Genomic DNA, 17,504 nt, shown 5'->3' with positions numbered 1-17,504 from the left:
CATCTAGCCAATGTTAGGTCCATGTACTCTTTAATACAACTTTTTCCACCAATGAACTGGACTTGGGTCTCTTCTTTGCTGTGTACCAAGCACTACCTGGAAATCACCTTGGCAACTGCAGTTGAACAGCTTGTTAATAGCCAAAGACATGGAAGACAGTAAGGTCTAGATGTAAATCAAGTGACGCCTAGCTAGTAAAGTCCATGAGAGTTAACTATTTGGAGCAAGAGTGGATGAATTTCTTTGCTTCTTATGGGAAGTTGAGTTATAGAGGGGATTGTGCTATTGAGGAAAGACAGGCCATGTAACTTCAGGAGAGAGAGAAAGTAGGTATAGTAAGCTTTTGAAAGGAGAGCCAGGGCTATAGTTGGAAAAAATAAAATAAAAATTTGCAGCTACTCAGAGAAGCCAGCTGAGGATGAAAAGGTTTTGAGCCTCAGACGCTATTGCTGCTGCTGATCACGCTGATAGCACCTTCGGTTTATTGAGCACTTTCTAACACTGGGGTGGGCATTTGATGTGCTTGAATGATTTAGGGCTCACCATAACAGTGACATTGGGTGTTGTTATTCCCATTTTATAGATGAGGAAACTGAGGCTTGGCAGGGTTAACTGACCAACCTCAGAGCATGCATCCAGTACATGACAGAGCAGCAGCTGTGAATTCCAAGTTAGATTTATTCTTGAGTTCCTCTACACATTTGTAAAGGTATTTGTGGGTAAAGGGGTGTTGATGGGTGTCTTTGCTTCCTAAAGGCTCTTAGAAAATGCTGTGTGAGAGCTTACTCAGTTTAATTTAACCTCCCCCAATGAACATTCTCTATATAGAAGTAAGTATCATAAGATCTACAGGGACCTTTCACCATCCAGGAAGAGGTGCTTTTGTCAGCATGTCCCAGGTCTTCTGCAGATAGGTCCTGAAGTGTGGCATTCTCCTGGCGGGCACATGCAGCGGAGGGCAGTCTGCAGAGACTCTTCCATGCTGTCTTCAGTGATTCCTCCAGGTTTTGAGGCCGCTCCTCTTCTCTCCCCAATTAGAATCTAAGATCTTTGAGGGTAGGCACCATGTTTTACCTTGGTTGATAACTTGGATTATTTCATTACCATAGCTGGATAAAAATGTCCCCTAAAATTATTCATGTCTCTTTTTTAGGCCTGTCTATTCTCTGAACAACCCTCAGGCAGGGACTGTTTTGTGCCTCCTTGTGTGAGGGAGGCTCAGTGGAAAGAGCGCAGGGTTGGGAGCCAGTGCCAGGGGCTGTATCTCAGTTTTCCTGCTGGCTCCTGCAAGACTCTTGGTGAGTCTTTTAAGGAATGAAGAGATGGTTAATCTGTGCTCTATAGCATGGCCACAGGGCCTCGCACAGAATGCTGCACCATAGGAATGGTTTGGTTCCTCAAGAACTGGCCCTAAAGAGGTAGCAACTCTGAAGTCTCTCTCTCTCTCTCTCTCTCTCTCTCTCTCTCTCTCTCTCTCTCTCAAATACACATAACATAACATTTAGCATCTTAACTATTTTTTAAGCACAGAGCTCAGTGGTATTAAGTACATTCGCATTGTTGTGCAACCACCACCACCACCATCCATCTCCTTAACTCTTCTCATCTTGCAAAACAGAAACTCTATATCCATTCAACAATAACTCCCCATTCTCCCCCTGCCCCCCGGCTCCTGGCAACCAGTCTACTTGCTGGCTCTGAGTTTGACTCTATAGCTACCGCATGTAAGTGGAATCATATACTCTTTAGCTTATTTCCCTGAGCATAATGTCCTCAAGGTTCATCCCTGATGCCATTATTGAGTGTCCTTCATTGCCTGGCTTTGCGTAGGAAGGCGGAGCCAGAGATGGATGTCTTGGTTCTTAGATGCCACTTCAGTGGGTAAACCCTGGGTTTTATACAGGTAAATGTTGATAATATCAAGCTCACAATAAGATACACAGTGGTTATATTCATCAGTCTGTTAAAGCAGTAAACAAAAATATTAGGACTAGACCAGCACCTTCTTTGCTAGAATACTTTCCTTTTATAACACAACAATTTACAGTGCTTCATATGTTTTTAAATCTAACATTAGAAACACCTTATTAATTTAGGTATTATTCATTCCCTTCATTAAATAAACTCTGAGGCTGAGGAATTACGGGATTTCCCAATTTGCATAGCCCTGGCAAAAATAGAACTTTGTATCCTATATACAAAGAGTTGGAGAAGGGGCTCAGGGCTCTGGCAGAGCTTGGATTCAAACCCAGTTCTTTTCACCCTGTTTTGTTTGTTTGTTTTTTCAAAGCCACTAAGCACATACTCCAACTATTAGCATGCTATATTTTTCTCGATCCATTTATTTTTCATCATGTGTGTCATTATAGTTAAAGTGGGTTTCTTACCCATAACATACAGCTGGGTCTTGTTTTTTGATTCATCCTGACAATGTCTTTTAATTGGTGCATTTAGACCTTCGGTGTTCAAAGTGATTTTTGATACAGTTGGATACACATAGAGCAAGTGTGTGTTTATGTATATATAGGCATACATATAAAGTTTGTATTTATTAGTATATAAATATATAATAGATGCCAACCTATTTCCATCGTCTGGTCTGAGAGACAAGAAGATTTATTTTTAAAATACATTTTTATTGAATGTTTGCTGTGAGCTTGGCACTATGTTGAATATTTTAGTGGTTTTAGCTTACTTTGAAGAAAACCTATTTCAGAAATTTGCACTGTATTCTCAAATCTTGGATGCAGCCTTTTTACCTGATATATTAAAAAAATTGCCTAAAATCGGTGCAAGATCCAATGACGAGAGTAGAGAACGGTGGCTAATGGGATAGAGCTCGCTGAGGGTGGAGCCGGGGTCTTGTGTGTATACAGCCAGGCATTGATGACCTCTGCGGGCTCCGCAGGGGCCTGGGCTCAGCGATTATTGGTTCTGGGTCCGTCTGTGTGGGTTCCACCCCAGTTATTAAATAAATGCCACCAAGAAGAGAGGCCTCCTTAGAAAAGATAATGTTTTCAGTGTTTCATGTTGGCTTTTGGCGAGGTTAGTACACTTTCAGTAAAACTTCAAAACTTAAAGAAAACAAACAATTCCTGAATAAGCCAGTATTCTGAACTGAGGTATTTAAGTCCTTTTACTGAATGGATCTTCTGTTCCCGCATTCCTGAGCATGGTATGGGCCTGCACTGCAGATGTCTGTATGATACATGATGTGGTAAAACATAGCCCTAGGAATCTTGTGGTTAAAAGTTGAACCGTGGTCTGTCTGCGAGAGTGGACACCTCGCCTGCCATATTAAACCTACCCTTCTTTCCTGCTCTCAAGCTCTCACAGACCCCCTTTCAGATTTTTTGTCCAGCCGCACACAGTGACATCTCAGTCTCCTTTACTTATACTGTAGCCTATGGCCCAGTAGTAGCTCTCCTGAGAGTTCAGAATGCTGCCACTCATGCTTTCTCCACAGGTAGACATTGTGTGGTGGCCGCTTCAGAAGGAAGACATCACCTCCACCCAGGGCTTGCCTGTAATAGTTTGAGGTTATGTGTTTACAATTTAAACAGAGCTAAAATGCTCTGCTTTTATCTGGTGAATTTGGGAATCTGCCCTGGTTTGAATTATCTAGATTGTCTAAGTGGGGGGTTCCAAATGTCCTGGATGCTGCAATTAGCTTTGTTTGGGCTCTGTAGACACAGCCATATTTGGGAAACACAAATGGGCCAGTTTTTGTATTCAAGACTTTCTGGGTTAACAATGCATGTTTAAGAAACTTGTGTGCCCAGAGTTGTACATATAAAGAGTTTGGGAGGGAGCTCAGGGCTCTGGAATGCCATGAAGCCGGGTTAGGAGCAGGGAATTGGCAGCGAGCGGGCCTAGGGAGCAATGGGGTCCTGTGTGTTGTCACCTGGCAGCCTCTGCTGACTATTTTAAGACAAAACCTTTTGGTGCAATTGCTTCTTTAGGAAATCTGGCGGAACATTCTAGTCGTTTTATTGCCCCCTGTCCTCATAAGACACTGCCTGGGAGTAGTTTGGCTTCATTAAACAAAAGCAATCACTGGCGATCCATGCTGGAATTCCACATTTGGTGCATTTGCCATTAGTTCTGTGGGAGATTGCACCACGCGGGCCGCCATGTTCTAATGGACAAGACTGTCAGTGGCATTTTTAAGCTTGTCTCCTAGAATTCTCTCTCGAAAGTTCTAAAGATTACACAATTGGGTATCAAATGCTAGGTGTGAAATTACCTTTCAGTAAAAAGGAAATGTATTATAACTACCTTATAAAAGGGCCTGAGCTCAGGGATTATTGATTCTGGGCCTGTCTGTGTCTGTTCCACACAGTTTGGAAAATATGAATGAAATAAAGTTACCAGTAATTCCATGTTACCGTCTTATTACTAGAATTTGGGCATATTTCCTTTGAGTGGCCCGGTGCATGAAATTCGTACACTTGGGGGGGGAGGGTGTTCCTCAGCCCGGCCTGCACCCTCTCCAATCTGGGACCCCTCAAAGGATGTCCTACTGCTGGTTTACAGGGATCGGGCCTAAACCGGCAGTCAGACATCCCTCTAGCAATCTAGGACTGCTGGCTCCTAACCGCTCACCTGCCTGCCTGCCTGCGTGATTGCCCCTAACCATTCTGCCTGCTGGCCTGCTCACCCCTAACTGCCCCCCTGCCACCAGCCTGCTCACCCCCAAATGCCCCCCGCCAGCCTGATCACCCCCAACTGCCCCCTGTGCCAGTGTGCTCGCCCCCAACAGCCTCCCCTGCCAGCCTGCTCGCCCCCAACTGCCCTCCATGCTAGCCTGCTCGCCCCCACCTTCCCTCCCTGCTGGCCTGCTCACTCCAAACTCGCCCCGCCCCCCGCTGTCCTGATCACCTCCAACTGACCCCCACTGATGGCCTGCTTGCCCCCAACTGGCCCCCCTGCTGGTCTGCTTACCTCCAACGGCCCCGCCCCCCCACCAGCCTGATCACCCACAACTGCCATCCCATCCTGGCTTGATCACCCACAACTTCCCTCCCCTCTTGGCCTCTAACCGCCTCTATCTCAGCCCCGTCATCATGGCTTTGTCTAGAAGAACATCTGGAAGGTCTCCTGGAAGGTCTTCCAGTCTAATTAGCATATTACCCTTTTATTAGTATAGAGGCCTGGTGCATGGGTGGGGACTGGATGGTTTGCCCTGAAGGGTGTCCCGGATCAGGGTAGGGGTTCCCTTGGGGTGTGGGGTGGCCTGAGCGAGGGGCCTATGGTGGTTTGCAGGCCAGCCATGCCCCCATGGGGTAAGGGTCCCCACGGGGGCGGGGGGGGGGGCCCAGCCTGGGTGAGGGGCTGATGGCTGTTTTCAAGCTGGCCACAGCCCCTTCAGGGTGGGGGTCCCTGCTGGGGTGCCTGGCCAGCCTGGGTGAGGGGCTGAGGGCTATTTTCAGGCTGGCCACACCCACTTCAGGGTGGGGGTCCCTGCTGGGGTGCCTGGCCAGCCTGAGTGAGTGGCTGATGGCTGTTTTCAGGCTGGCCACAGCCCCTTCAGGGTGGGGGGGTCCCGCTCTGGTGCCTGGCCAGTATGGGTGAGGGGCTATGGGCTGTTTTCAGGCTGGCCACACCCCCTTCAGTGTAGGGGTCCCCACTGGGGTGCCTGGCCAGCTGGGGGAGGGGCTGATGGCTGTTTGCAGGCTGGCCTCGCCCCCGGGCGACCCAAGCTCCCAGCCCCTCCTTTTTTACTTTTTTTTTTTTTCAGCGCTTCCTTGAGAGGAGGCCAGGGCCGGCTGGAAGCAGGTATCTGGGATTTATTTATCTTCTATAATTGAAACTTTGTAGCCTTGAGCGGAGGCCAGGGTCAGCCAGGGTGGGTGGGAAGCTTGGTTTCGTCCATTGCCAGGGGCAACCTAAGCCTCCTGGCTCGCTCCAGTTCTGTGGCCGCTGCCATCTTTGTTGGGTTAATTTGCATACTCGCTCTGATTGGCTGGTGGGCGTAGCGGAGGTACGGTCAATTTGCATGTTTCTCTTTTATTAGATAGGATTTGGGCATATTTCCTTTGAGATATATGCATGTGTGTTGTTTCTTACATAATTATAATCACAAATGTCATAGAGACCTACGCCCTGCTTTTTCCCCCTAATCTTATGATAAGAAGTCTTTTCCCATGTTGCGTGGTCCATATAGCCATTATTTTCATAACTATTCAACAGTCCACACAGGGCATTGGGGAGTGGCCATGGTTCGCTGTCACTCAATACTAGAGTGTTACTAGGTTTTCACGATTATTCATAAAGCTGTGGCAAGCTTCTCTGACTGCGTAGCTTTATTATTCGGTTCTTTTCCAGGCTCCATGCCCCTAATGCAGCAAGGGTCAGAGGAGCACAGCTCCTGATGCAGTGTGCTGCAAACAGCCTACCTGGCTGCTGGACCGTAGCAGGCTAGCGTCTCTGCATCTGTCCACATTGAGTATTAATGTTTTTAAATTTGTGGACTAATTTAAGAAGTGGAAAAATGGTTAGTCATTATTTGAATCTTTTGTTTGTTTGTTTGTTTTAATTAATCAGGTTAAGTGAACATTTTCTCATAGATCTGTTTGTTGCTTGCATTTTTTCTTCTGGGAATGATTTCTTCATGCCTTTTAAATTTTTTTCTTGGTAATAAGTATGAATACACTGTAAAATAAGGATATTAAACCTCTGTTAATATATAAATAATAAATGATTACAGGCTATCTCCTAAATTGTCTGAAGTGTAGAAAATACTGCATTCATAAGACTTGAAGCTATTTGGGGCTGTATTTTGGTTGTTGGCAACTTTCTTTTAAATATATTTTTATTGATTTTAGAGAGGAAGGGAGAGATAGAAACATCAATGATGAGAGAGAATCATTGACCGGTTGCCTTCCACACACTCCTCATGGGGATCGAGCCTGCCACCCAGACATGTGCCCTGACCAGGAATCGAACCGTGACCTCCTGGTTCATAGGTGGACACTGAGCCATACCAGCAGGGCATTGGCAATTTTCTTGGCAGAATCAACTTCGTATGCTGACTTAAAGGCTCCATTTAGGTATAAAAGGTAAACAATACCTGCCGATTTATTGGTAGTTAACTTTCTAGCCCAACGGTCGCCAACCTTTCGGACCTCGTGGACCACCAGTGGTCCGCGGACCACCAGTTGGCGACCACTGTTTAGCCCCTCTCCACACGGACCTGGGATGAGAGTGTGATGGTTTTAGTGGACTTGGGCATGGGATTTCTGAATCCTGTGATTATAAATAGGTCTTATTAAAATGAGTTTCTTATCACTGTGAATTTTAATGGAGATTTAAAAACAAAACTAAATCAAAATAAAAACCTTTACTATTGTGGATCTGGCTACTGGGATTGGCCTTAAAGTTTGGAGAGGTGAGAGAAAGGGCATTAGTGGAAGTAACAAGATCAAAGACTTAGGAATGGGAAATCTTGTCAGTGTTCAGTAGGAATAACAAATGTGGAACACATGGAGTTTAGAGCGTATTGAGTATATGGGGGAAATGAGACTGGGAAAGTAATTGGAACCTCATCTTACAGGGTTTTGTGGTACATTACAAAGTTTGGACTTGATGTTTTAGGCCAGTGTTTCCCAAAGTGTGACATTTGAGGTGATTTTAGAAGGTATGTCATTGAATGTTTCAAAAAGGTTAGTGTTTATTCATTCCTTGATTCTATTTCCCATGCAGAATTCATTCCTTTTCTTTCTGTGCTCCTGTAACACTTAGGTCAGATTGCTAGCAGAAGGGATACCCATCGTGTTATGTTTCAATGAGATATGTCTGTCTCCCTATAACTCTGATAGCCGCAAAGTCAACAGCTGTGTCTGATTCATGTTGGGTCCTTTAGGCCAAACACTATCCTAGATGCATAGTAGCTGCTAAAGAAATGCTGTTTGGCCTGGCTGGTGTGGCTCACAGCCCAGCCGGTTTGGCTCAGCAGTTGAACATCAACCCAGAAACCAAGAGGTTTGATTCCCAGTCAGGCCACATCCCTGGGTTGCGGGCTCGATCCCCAGTAGGGAGCGTGCAGGAGGCAGCTGATCAATGATGTTCTTCTCTCATCAGTTTTTCCATCTCTCTATCCCTCTTCCTTCCTCTTTCTCTAATAAACCAATAAAAACATATTTAAAAAAGAAAAAAGAAATGCTATTTGAATGGCATCATTGGATCTGTGATTTAGGTACATTATTTTTCCCTAGGAGTCTCACCACCTTTTTTCCTTTTGCCCTGTACTACCCAGCCAACCCCTCTGAGCTCATAGGGGTCCAGTAGATGTTTCTTCCCCATTGAAATCTGACCCAGGACCTCTTTCGCTGCTGAAGATAGAATGTGGGAGTACTGGACTCTTAGGGTGATTCTGAGCCTTATTAGGCTATTGTAATGGTCTAGGAATGAGGTAATGGACTAGAATGGTGAACATGCGGATGGAAAAGCAGAGGTGGCTGGGATACATGAGCCATGAAGATGGAAGAGATGACAAGACTAGGCAACTTATCCACCTTGGGTGGAGGGGGTGGCAAAGGAAAGAGGAGAAATTAGTGCACTCAGACACATGCGAGGGACAGGTATCCTTTCCACCAATATTAGCTGGGTGCTGACCCCGTGCTGGATGCGTTACTAGATGTTAGGATAGAGGTAAGCAACACTCTGTCCTGCCTGAAGGTGCTCACTGTCTGGTAGGTTTTGTGTATGAGGCCTGATTGGAGCAGCAGAGACCAGGAGGGAAGGTGGGGAGAGGTGGGTGATGGCCTTGGCTGGTCCTAGTAGTTTATCATCAGAATTTTGCATTGTTTGGTGAGTTATGGGGCAATATCAAAAGGGGAACATGGCACTGTCCAGTCATCAGCTGTGGAGGGCTGATTCTTATCTGGAATTCAGATTCTGTTGCCAGGTGGCCAAAGGTGCTCTGAGGCAGTTAGAAGAGGGATAGGAAAGTAGCTTACTAGGAGGACTATAAAGCAAGACAAAGGGAAACTTTCTGAATCTGTTTTTGCACCTAAATAACAAGGGGAAGATTATTTTTCTGGTTTACAAACTTTTTTTGTAGCCACAGAACCCATTTATCCAAGGAAAACTCAGGAAGTTTAAATGAATGGAATCGGTAAAAGGACAGCTGCCCTGGTTGAAGTGAAAGGTGGGGAGAGGGTGGGCGGGCGCCTGCACTGTGGCCTGAGGAGGCTCATGGAACCTCCTTCTGATCTGAGTGGAAAGCCATGAAAATGGGCTGTGTAGCCTGCATGGATCCTCTGGTCCTAATATTCCCGATGAAATCCTCAGGGAGCAAGTGTGTCCTTGGAAAGGAATGACAACCACCAACTCAGCCCCTCTGGCTCTTCAAGTCCCAGAAGAACCCAAGAGGCCCCTTCTTAGAGGGCGGATACTCATGGCCCGCGGTAAACCGGTGCACAGCGACACTTAGAAATCAGGACCCGAGAGCGTCTGTGGGCGGAGGAAGGAGTTAACTGTCCTCAGTTCGGTGGAAAGGTCAGCGAGGCCCTGATCAGTGCGGAATTCGTTGGGCTTGGCGGTGTGTGCACTGGAAACCTTTCTGAGGGCCATTTCAGATAATTGGTTAGAACGGAAACTGTGTTGGAGGGACTCCAGGAGGAAATGGGAGGACGTGGGGGGTGGCCTTTCTGGTGTGTTTGCCTATTGCTCCCTCTCCAGAAGCATCGATCTTTTCACAGAAAGATTGTGTGTGTTGTGTTCTGAGCCCCCAACTGTGCTATGGGATTGCAGACTGAAGTTAATGTCAGGGTCGAGTTTATCCTAACTTCCTCCCCATGCGAGGAAGTGTTAATAGCACAGTGTTTTATCCTTTCTGGCTTTCTGAGGAGCCTCTGCACCCCCTCCAATAACGCAGAGAGTGCATTTGGAGAGAAATGACATTAATAGAGATGGAGAAGAGGATGAGCTATTGAAAAACTGGAGAAGCATGGCTTTGCTGGTGGTTTAAAGCCATAAGTTTAAAGCAGTAAGGCTCTGTGAACTGTCCCTATGCTTTTCAAGCCTTTGGAAGTAGCTACAAATATATCAAGTCCCAGATTGTATTTCAAAGCTAGAGTTTAACCAGAGTTCGGTCAGGGAGCCAGCTTCCTTTTAAGCATCTGCAGTGGAGTTAAGGAGGGTCTGGTTATCTTGAAGATAAGACTCCAAAGTAGGTTCTGAAGGCTAAATAGAGACAAGGGCAAAGTTCATGATTGAGCACCCACTGTATCCTTGCTCCTGAGGATGACATCTGGTCTCCACTCCTGTAACTTACAGTCCTGTGTTAGTGTGTGTGTTGGTGGGGGGTTGGGGGGGGGGGTGGTGCTCTTGGAGGCAAAATACCGCAGTGCATAGGAGAAGCTGGAGCGTGCTGTGTTGAGAGGTCAACCAAAGGCTCATTCTCCTCCACAAACTTTTGCTGGACCTTGAACTCACTCTTACAGGCAAACTCAATTCCTCCCTAGTCACATATCCCTGAACCACCCATATAAGGACTTTCTTTCCTTCCCCAACAAAAACCCGTATTTAGTTATTGGATCCTATTTCAGCTGGAAGCAGGAGTATAACTTTTGCTTTTTAGTAATTATTCACTCCGTGTCATCTCAGAATTATAGGGTTGTGGAGTGAGGGAGGGACCATACCGAACTGTTAATTATCCAGATGCATTCTTAACAAGTCTGGCTACTTCACATCTTGTTCTTCTGGTGGAATGCTTATGTGGATGCTGCGATGCTTTGACCAAGTATGGTAGGTCCCATGGCCCAAGGAGTGGAATGGTGGCTGGACCCTCACTGGCCCAAGCTGTGATATTGTGTAGGTTCCTGCTACCCATTGGGGGAATAGCTGTCTGGTTTTGTCACTAGTTGGCACTGTTCATCTTTTTGGCCTTTACCCAAAGGTGCCCCTTGGAGGGGACACATGGGAGAAATTCCAAAGAGGCTCCATCACGTTCACAACCAAATCAGCTCTCTACAGCTTAGTTTTAAAACAAATATTAAGTGTCACAGGTTTTTTATGTAAAATAAACTCTCACATTCTACATATGATTGTAATAGCTTGTACTATCTATAATAATAAAAGCATAATATGCTAATTAGACCGAACGTCCTTACGGACGAAGCCAGGGCTGCGAGGGCCGAGCCTCTTGCATGAATTTCGTGCATCGAGTCTCTAGTGTCTAAATAAACAGCAAGGACTGGATTATGACTTTCAAAAAGCTCTTGGCGTTCTTCTGGTCAGGCTTAATTTGTGCAGCTTCCGGATACATCTTCGCTGACAAAACCATTTGCTGAGCCACGTGGGATTCAGATCTGGCTGGTCTTACTGCAGAGGGATGAAGGTTCTTCTCTCCCAGCGAAACCTTAGGGATGCCCTCCTCCTCCTCGTCTTTCTTGGTCAGGGTTTTTGGGTTGCAAACGACCAGAAACCACCTCTGGTCCATTCACACTAAAAAGGGATTTATTGGCAAAATCTCAGGTAGTTCTGAGTTTATGGGAGGCTGGGGAATGGCACTCAGAACAGGGCAGGAATTCAAGGAGGCTGAGTTGGCTGGAATCAGAGCCAGAATCAGGCTCTGGAATAGTCTGGATAGGGTGTCACTGCTGTTGCCACCCCTGTTGCCATCCTTGGCACAGCTGCCACTGCCATTCTTGCTGCAGTTTTTATTTTAAACGGCCACTGCGTCTTTTGTGTCACCTGCTGCAGATTCAATCCATCACCAAGTGACAACAGCAGAACCTACTCCCCCAAAAGTCTTTGTGTGCAGAGCTGGTACTCACCTATGCATCATCGTTGACACCTGCTGTCATACTAGTTCTTAAAATATCAAAACAGGGTCCTACCTACCAGCCTGGGCCCATTCTCTTCCAGCTTCTTACAATCCGGCCACTGCATGGTTAGCACTGGCACAGGGAGGGGCGCCCCGAGACGGCCTCAGCTGGCGTCTGCTGTGGTGGTGGACATTGTGGCAAAGTGATGGGTAGTATATTGGATATTAGCCCTGACCGTGTGTACTTAAGATTAGTTTGTAAGTAAGAGGGGCCGACACTTAGAAATCACCAGAATCTATATTAAGAAATATAAAACGCACAAAGGGCTACCCACTCATCATGTGTGAGACGAGGCATCCTTTGTGTTTGGTTTATAGATCGTTTCCATTCATCTCTCCCCTGCCTAAGAATGCTGTTGTGCTATGTACTTATTTACAAAATTAAGATGAATTAAACTAAATTATACAGAGGGAATTGGTAAATGAATTATGGCATGTTAATACTATGAAATATTATACAGCCACTAAAATTACGGATTTAATGACTGTAGAAGTCCAGGAAATGTTCATGAAATATTTAATTTAAAAGTTAGAACACAAAACTGCTCAGACATATGGTTACAACTATGTAAGTGCTATTTATACAAATAGATGAAGGTAGAAAGGACTGTAAAGGAATAAAAGTTCTTTCTGTTAAGATAGCTCTGTGGTTGAATAATACCATTTCTTAAATAATGCTTTAAAAAATAAATAAAACCTTAACATAAAAAAGTTGATTACCAAAATAATGTTTTACATGAAAATGTTTGGATGCTATTACCACAGCCCTTTTGGTCCTGGGAAGCAAATGGATGTATCATCAAACCAGGGTTGGAAACCACTGGGGCATTCGGAACACAGGTTGTGTTCTTGACTGAGAGAACACATGTTTCCACCACTTAGAGAGTGATCCGAGGGGGCTGTTGAAGGTCATGGGTCGTCTCAGGTGTATTGACAGTGACAGAGGCAAAGTTCGTGCTGATTTGGGCTGCACAGGACTTGGAGTGATTGTCTTGTTGCCTTGAGCATTCTGCTCGGTCAATTCCAAGGACAGCAAGGCAGCCACCTAGAAAGGAAACAGGTGCCCATGTTAAAAAGGAAACTAAAGCTTGTCTCCTTGTGCAGAGCCTCAGGCCATACCTTGACCTTCTTGCTACAGAATGTACGCACCTGGGAGTTGATTTCCTCTACATCATTGCTTCTCACACCCTAAAGGGCATAGGGACCAGCTGGGGATCTTTTCAAAATGCATATTCTAACTCAGTTGGTGTGGAGTCAGAGTTTTCTGCATTTTTAATAAGCTCCCAGCTGATGCCAGTGCGCTGGTGTGCGGACCACACCTGCAATAGAACAGTTCCACTTATCCCGAAGACGTGCTTTTCAGATTGTCCTTCATATGTGTTCAGCGACGCCTGGCTATTGGGAATATGTGTAAGACCTGTGCTTTGAGCACCACAAAACTCTGCTGGGAGAAACTAAAGACTGCAGAAAGGGGGAGATTGTCTATTCTCATGAACCGGAAAATCCAACATGGTTAAAATTTCCCCCAGCTTAATCTACAGATTCAACATGATCACAATAAAAATTCCGGCAGGCTTTTTGTTTTTGTTTTTGGGAAAAGTTGAAAGATGATTCTACACTTTATATGAAAATGCAGAGGACCTAGAAAAGCCAAAACGATTTTGAAAAAGAACGAAGTTAGAAGACTCATGCTACCTGATTTCAACACTTACTATAAAGCTATAGTAATCAAGACAGTGAGTTATTGGATAAAGACAGATCAGTGGGACAGAATGAAGTCCAGAAATAGGCCCACATATATGTGGCCAAATGCTAAATTGTGTTATGCTGAGCAAGAGAAGCTATATAGAAGATTACATGCACTATGATACCATTCATATGAAGTTCTAGGAAAGAAGAAACTAGTGACATTACTGGTGATGAGACCATGCTAACTGAGAGGGTTATTCATTTGAGTGTCAGTGGTGAGTGCAGTGCCTAAGAGCCTGGGCTTTCAAGTCAGGCTGTCTGGGTTCCAGTAGCAACTCTCTGTTCGCCTCTCTGCGCCTCGGTTTCCTCACCTGTATGAAATAACACAGTGTTAGTGCTTGCCTTGTAGGGTCATTGTGAGGATCAAGTGAATTAATATAATTAAAGCATCTTGAACATTTCCCTGTGCTTTGTAAGCTATATTTATTGCTGCTTCTCTTGTTATTATTAACCTCCAATAATATTGTGATTTCACCTTTCTCCTAAAACTTGTTCTTTCCTCCATGACCCATGTGCACTCATGTAACTCTAGGGTTTTATTTGAATACTAGAGGCCCAGTGCACAACATTTGTGCACGGGGGGGGTGGTGGAGGGGCGGGGAGAGGGAGGGGGTCCCTCAGCCTGGCCTGTGCCCTCTCGCCAGCCGTCCTGCGCCCTCTTGCCAGCCATGAGCCCAGCTTCTGGTTGAGTGGTCCTCCCTCTGTGGGAGTGCCCTGACCACTAGGGGGCAGCTCCTGCGTTGAGCGTCTGCCCCCTGGTGGTCAGTGTACATCATAGTGACCGGTCGTTCCACTGTTCGGTCGATTTGCATACCAGGGTTTTATTATATAGGATTAGATCTGAGTGGATAGTATTGAAATCAAATACGGGCAACAAAACTGTGGCCAAGGTGGTTGAGTGGCATGCCCACGGTCATGTTAGTACGTAGCAGACCAGAAGCTTGGCCAAGTTGACTCCTGGTTCAGCTCTGTTTTATCAAGGATGTATGTGTTATTTCCTTTTCAATGTGAGCCACAGGGACTTATCTCGGACCTGCCATTCATCGGTTTCATTGTGTGGTTTTGTTTTTCTGCAGAGCAGTGCTGAGCCCCAGTTGGAGACTTGTCACCACCATGAGCTCTGGTAAGTCATTTAAAACCCCTTTTCTTCTGGACCAATCTACAAAACTGGGCAGTTTCCCCAGATTTCCTACTTACTCTGAAGGTTCCAACTACATTTCATTTTTTATTTTTGAGACCTGGGTAAGTGCCAGAGCTTTGTCATAAATTGTCGTCATCGCTATCATCACAGGCATTGTTGAGGATTTATTCTCTACCACGTGACAGGAACTATGCTATACACTTTACATGCACGTGTCCTCATCTTCGTAATAGCTTCCTTTCTCTCTATTTTTAACAACTTTATGGAGGTATAATTGGCATACAGTAAACTGTAGATCTTTTAAGTATACAATTTGATAAATTTTGACATGTATACACCTCAGTGGCATTTCTTAATCTCAGTGAGTGCAGCACAAAAGGACTATAATTGCCCCTGGGTGCAAGCTAATCTAATACTTCCTTCATCCAGGCTGACGGAGCGGTTTGCTCCCCTTTTGCTATGCCTGTGGTAGTAAAAATCAAGACCTACACAAATGACCAGTTTTGAGTATATTGAATTTAGAGCTGAGGTGGAAAGCAGGGGCTAGGGAAGATGGGGAATGGAACAAGCCCCTGCTCATTGTGCAGCCAGGAGTTTGAGGCAGAGAAGTTTCCATCTGGAGATTAAGGCCTGTCTGCCTCGGCCACTGAGCCCACCTCGGCCACTGGGCTCACCTCAGCCACTGGGCCCGCCTCGGCCACTGGGCCCGCCTCAGCCACTGAGCCCGCCTCGGCCACTGAGCCCACCTCGGCCACTGAGCCCACCTCGGCCACTGGGCCCGCCTCGGCCACTGGGCCCGCCTCGGCCACTGAGCCCGCCTCGGCCACTGAGCCCACCTCGGCCACTGAGCCCACCTCGGCCACTGGGCCCGCCTCGGCCACTGAGCCCGCCTCGGCCACTGAGCCCGCCTCGGCCACTGAGCCCGCCTTGGCCACAGGGCCCGCCTGGAGCCTTGTGTGACCTGTAGGCAGTGGGGGTGAGGGGGATGACCAAGGGGCTAGCTTATTCAGGGTGTTCCAATTCTGCGTTATTTCCAGCATGTTCCAGAAATCTGAGGATGAGAAACAAGTCTTTCCACGTATTTGCATACAGTGCCCTTTTAGCCAGGCCCTAAACTGGCTGACGTGTGTGCTTAGGACTGAGGAGGGCTCTGGGTGGGATAGCTCAGGGCCACATCTTGGCTTCCTCGGGTACCACTCTGTGACCTTGGGCCTGTGGTGGACCCTCTCTGCATTCTCTTCCGTAAAACAGACATCCTAAAAGCACCAACTCACGGGGATTGTGTGAGGATTAAGTGGGGCATTGCTCCCTAAGTACCAGGCGCAAGGCTCGGCTGGTCTTCTGCCCATGGGTTCCCAGCTCCGATGTCCTCCTTGCGAGGGGGGACTTGCCCCTGATGCCTTCGGTGCTCTTGTGCGTAAGAGGCTGCACACCTTTTCCCTCCAAGGGGCTCAGGTACTGCCAGCAGCTCCTGCTTTGTAACGCTTTTTTTGTTGTTGTTGTCATTTTTTTAAACGTTGGCTCTGCAGCCTAAAGTTGTTTTGTTCTTCTAATGTCAAAATTAGCCCAAACTGGCATTGCTACCTACTCCTGGCAAAATAAGGGCAGAGGAAGTAGGAAGGGAGGGCCGGGCCGGAGGGCGAGGGTGTGGAAGTGCCCGAGGGAGGTCTCCCTGCTTCTCCCTCTCGGGTGTGGTGCTAGAAGGAGGCTTTTCACAGCCAGAGTCCAAAAGGTCTGGACCCTCTGACCTGATAACCCCACTCTTGGGAATTTCTGTCTTAATTCCAAGAAAACAAAAACACCACCCACATGAAGGTGGGGACTCTAGGTTCATGCTGTGTATTTACATGGTGGAATATTATGCCGCTATTAAGAATGATCATTAGGGAAGAAAGCTGTTCTGTGGGAAATATTTCTTTTAACCTCTGCTGGACAGAGCAGCATGAAAACAGCTTTTGCCTTCTCTCCTGGACCAGACAACACACAATTCTCAGAATTCTCCCATGACACCCAAGGGGGCCCATCTCCAGGCCTGAGAGAGCCCACACGTCCCCAGCACCTCCCACCGGGTGGGACTCAACAAATGTTGGGGAGTCCTTATCACTAGCCTCATGCTTCTTTCTCTCTTCCAGAATGTGACGTTGGCGCTTCTAAAGCCGTGGTGAACGGGTTGGCACCAGGCAGCAATGGGCAGGACAAAGGTAAGGCTTTTAAAGGGAAGCCCGGCTTGGTATTGGGAAGCATTTCTAGAAGGGGCAGGATACCGGGGCGGAACCACCTGCCCAGTGGGAATAGCCATGATCCAATCGGGCCCTTTACTGGAGACCTGTTTCCCACACTGAGTTTCTGAGACCGTGAGCATGATCTTGCATCTCAGGAGTCTGAGGCTGCTGCTTCCCACTGTGAGGTGACTTATTAAAAACTGTCCCTTGCTCACAGGGTGTTTCAAATAGCAGATCAAATACACACACCGAGGTGTACCTCCTGCCTCCTGCATATGGCATTTATCAGCCTGAAGTTTTCCTCACCGGCATTTCACCTTCATAGCCCCGACCCTGAGGCAAGAGCCTTAGTTGCTGAAATAAATGATTTCCGTGGCATTCATTTCATGCACATCCTCTCATATTTTCAGTTTTTAAAAACTTTAGGATGAAAGATTTAAGTGTGAAATGAGTGATGGAGAAGATGACCTTTGAGGTCCCATTTGCCCTGTCATCTCTCATCCCGAATGTCTCGGTGTGGCTGCCCAAGTAGCAGGCAGCAGGGCTTCCCGTGCACTTC

The 17,504-nt window shown here is 46.6% G+C and overlaps 1 protein-coding gene across 14 annotated transcripts in view; it reads left to right on the top strand.

Moving 5' to 3' along the window:
• The window catches only part of SORBS1 (sorbin and SH3 domain containing 1), a 224,803-nt gene that overhangs the window by 94,550 nt on the left and 112,749 nt on the right, over positions 1-17,504 (top strand). For all 14 annotated transcript variants that reach the window (XM_079792953.1, XM_079792955.1, XM_079792961.1 and 11 more), the window contains exons 3-4: positions 14,659-14,705; positions 16,856-16,924. In XM_079792953.1, the coding sequence (XP_079649079.1) occupies positions 14,696-14,705; positions 16,856-16,924 (79 nt within the window). In that variant the 5' untranslated portion in view covers positions 14,659-14,695. The remainder of the gene's footprint in view (positions 1-14,658; positions 14,706-16,855; positions 16,925-17,504) is intronic.

The sequence above is a fragment of the Cnephaeus nilssonii genome (genome assembly GCF_951640355.1).
Source record: "Cnephaeus nilssonii genome assembly, chromosome: 16".
In the NCBI taxonomy this organism is placed as follows: Eukaryota; Metazoa; Chordata; class Mammalia; order Chiroptera; family Vespertilionidae; genus Cnephaeus; species Cnephaeus nilssonii.
The sequence above is the reverse complement of the archived record's forward strand: the minus strand, read 5'-3'. Positions and strand labels throughout refer to the sequence as shown.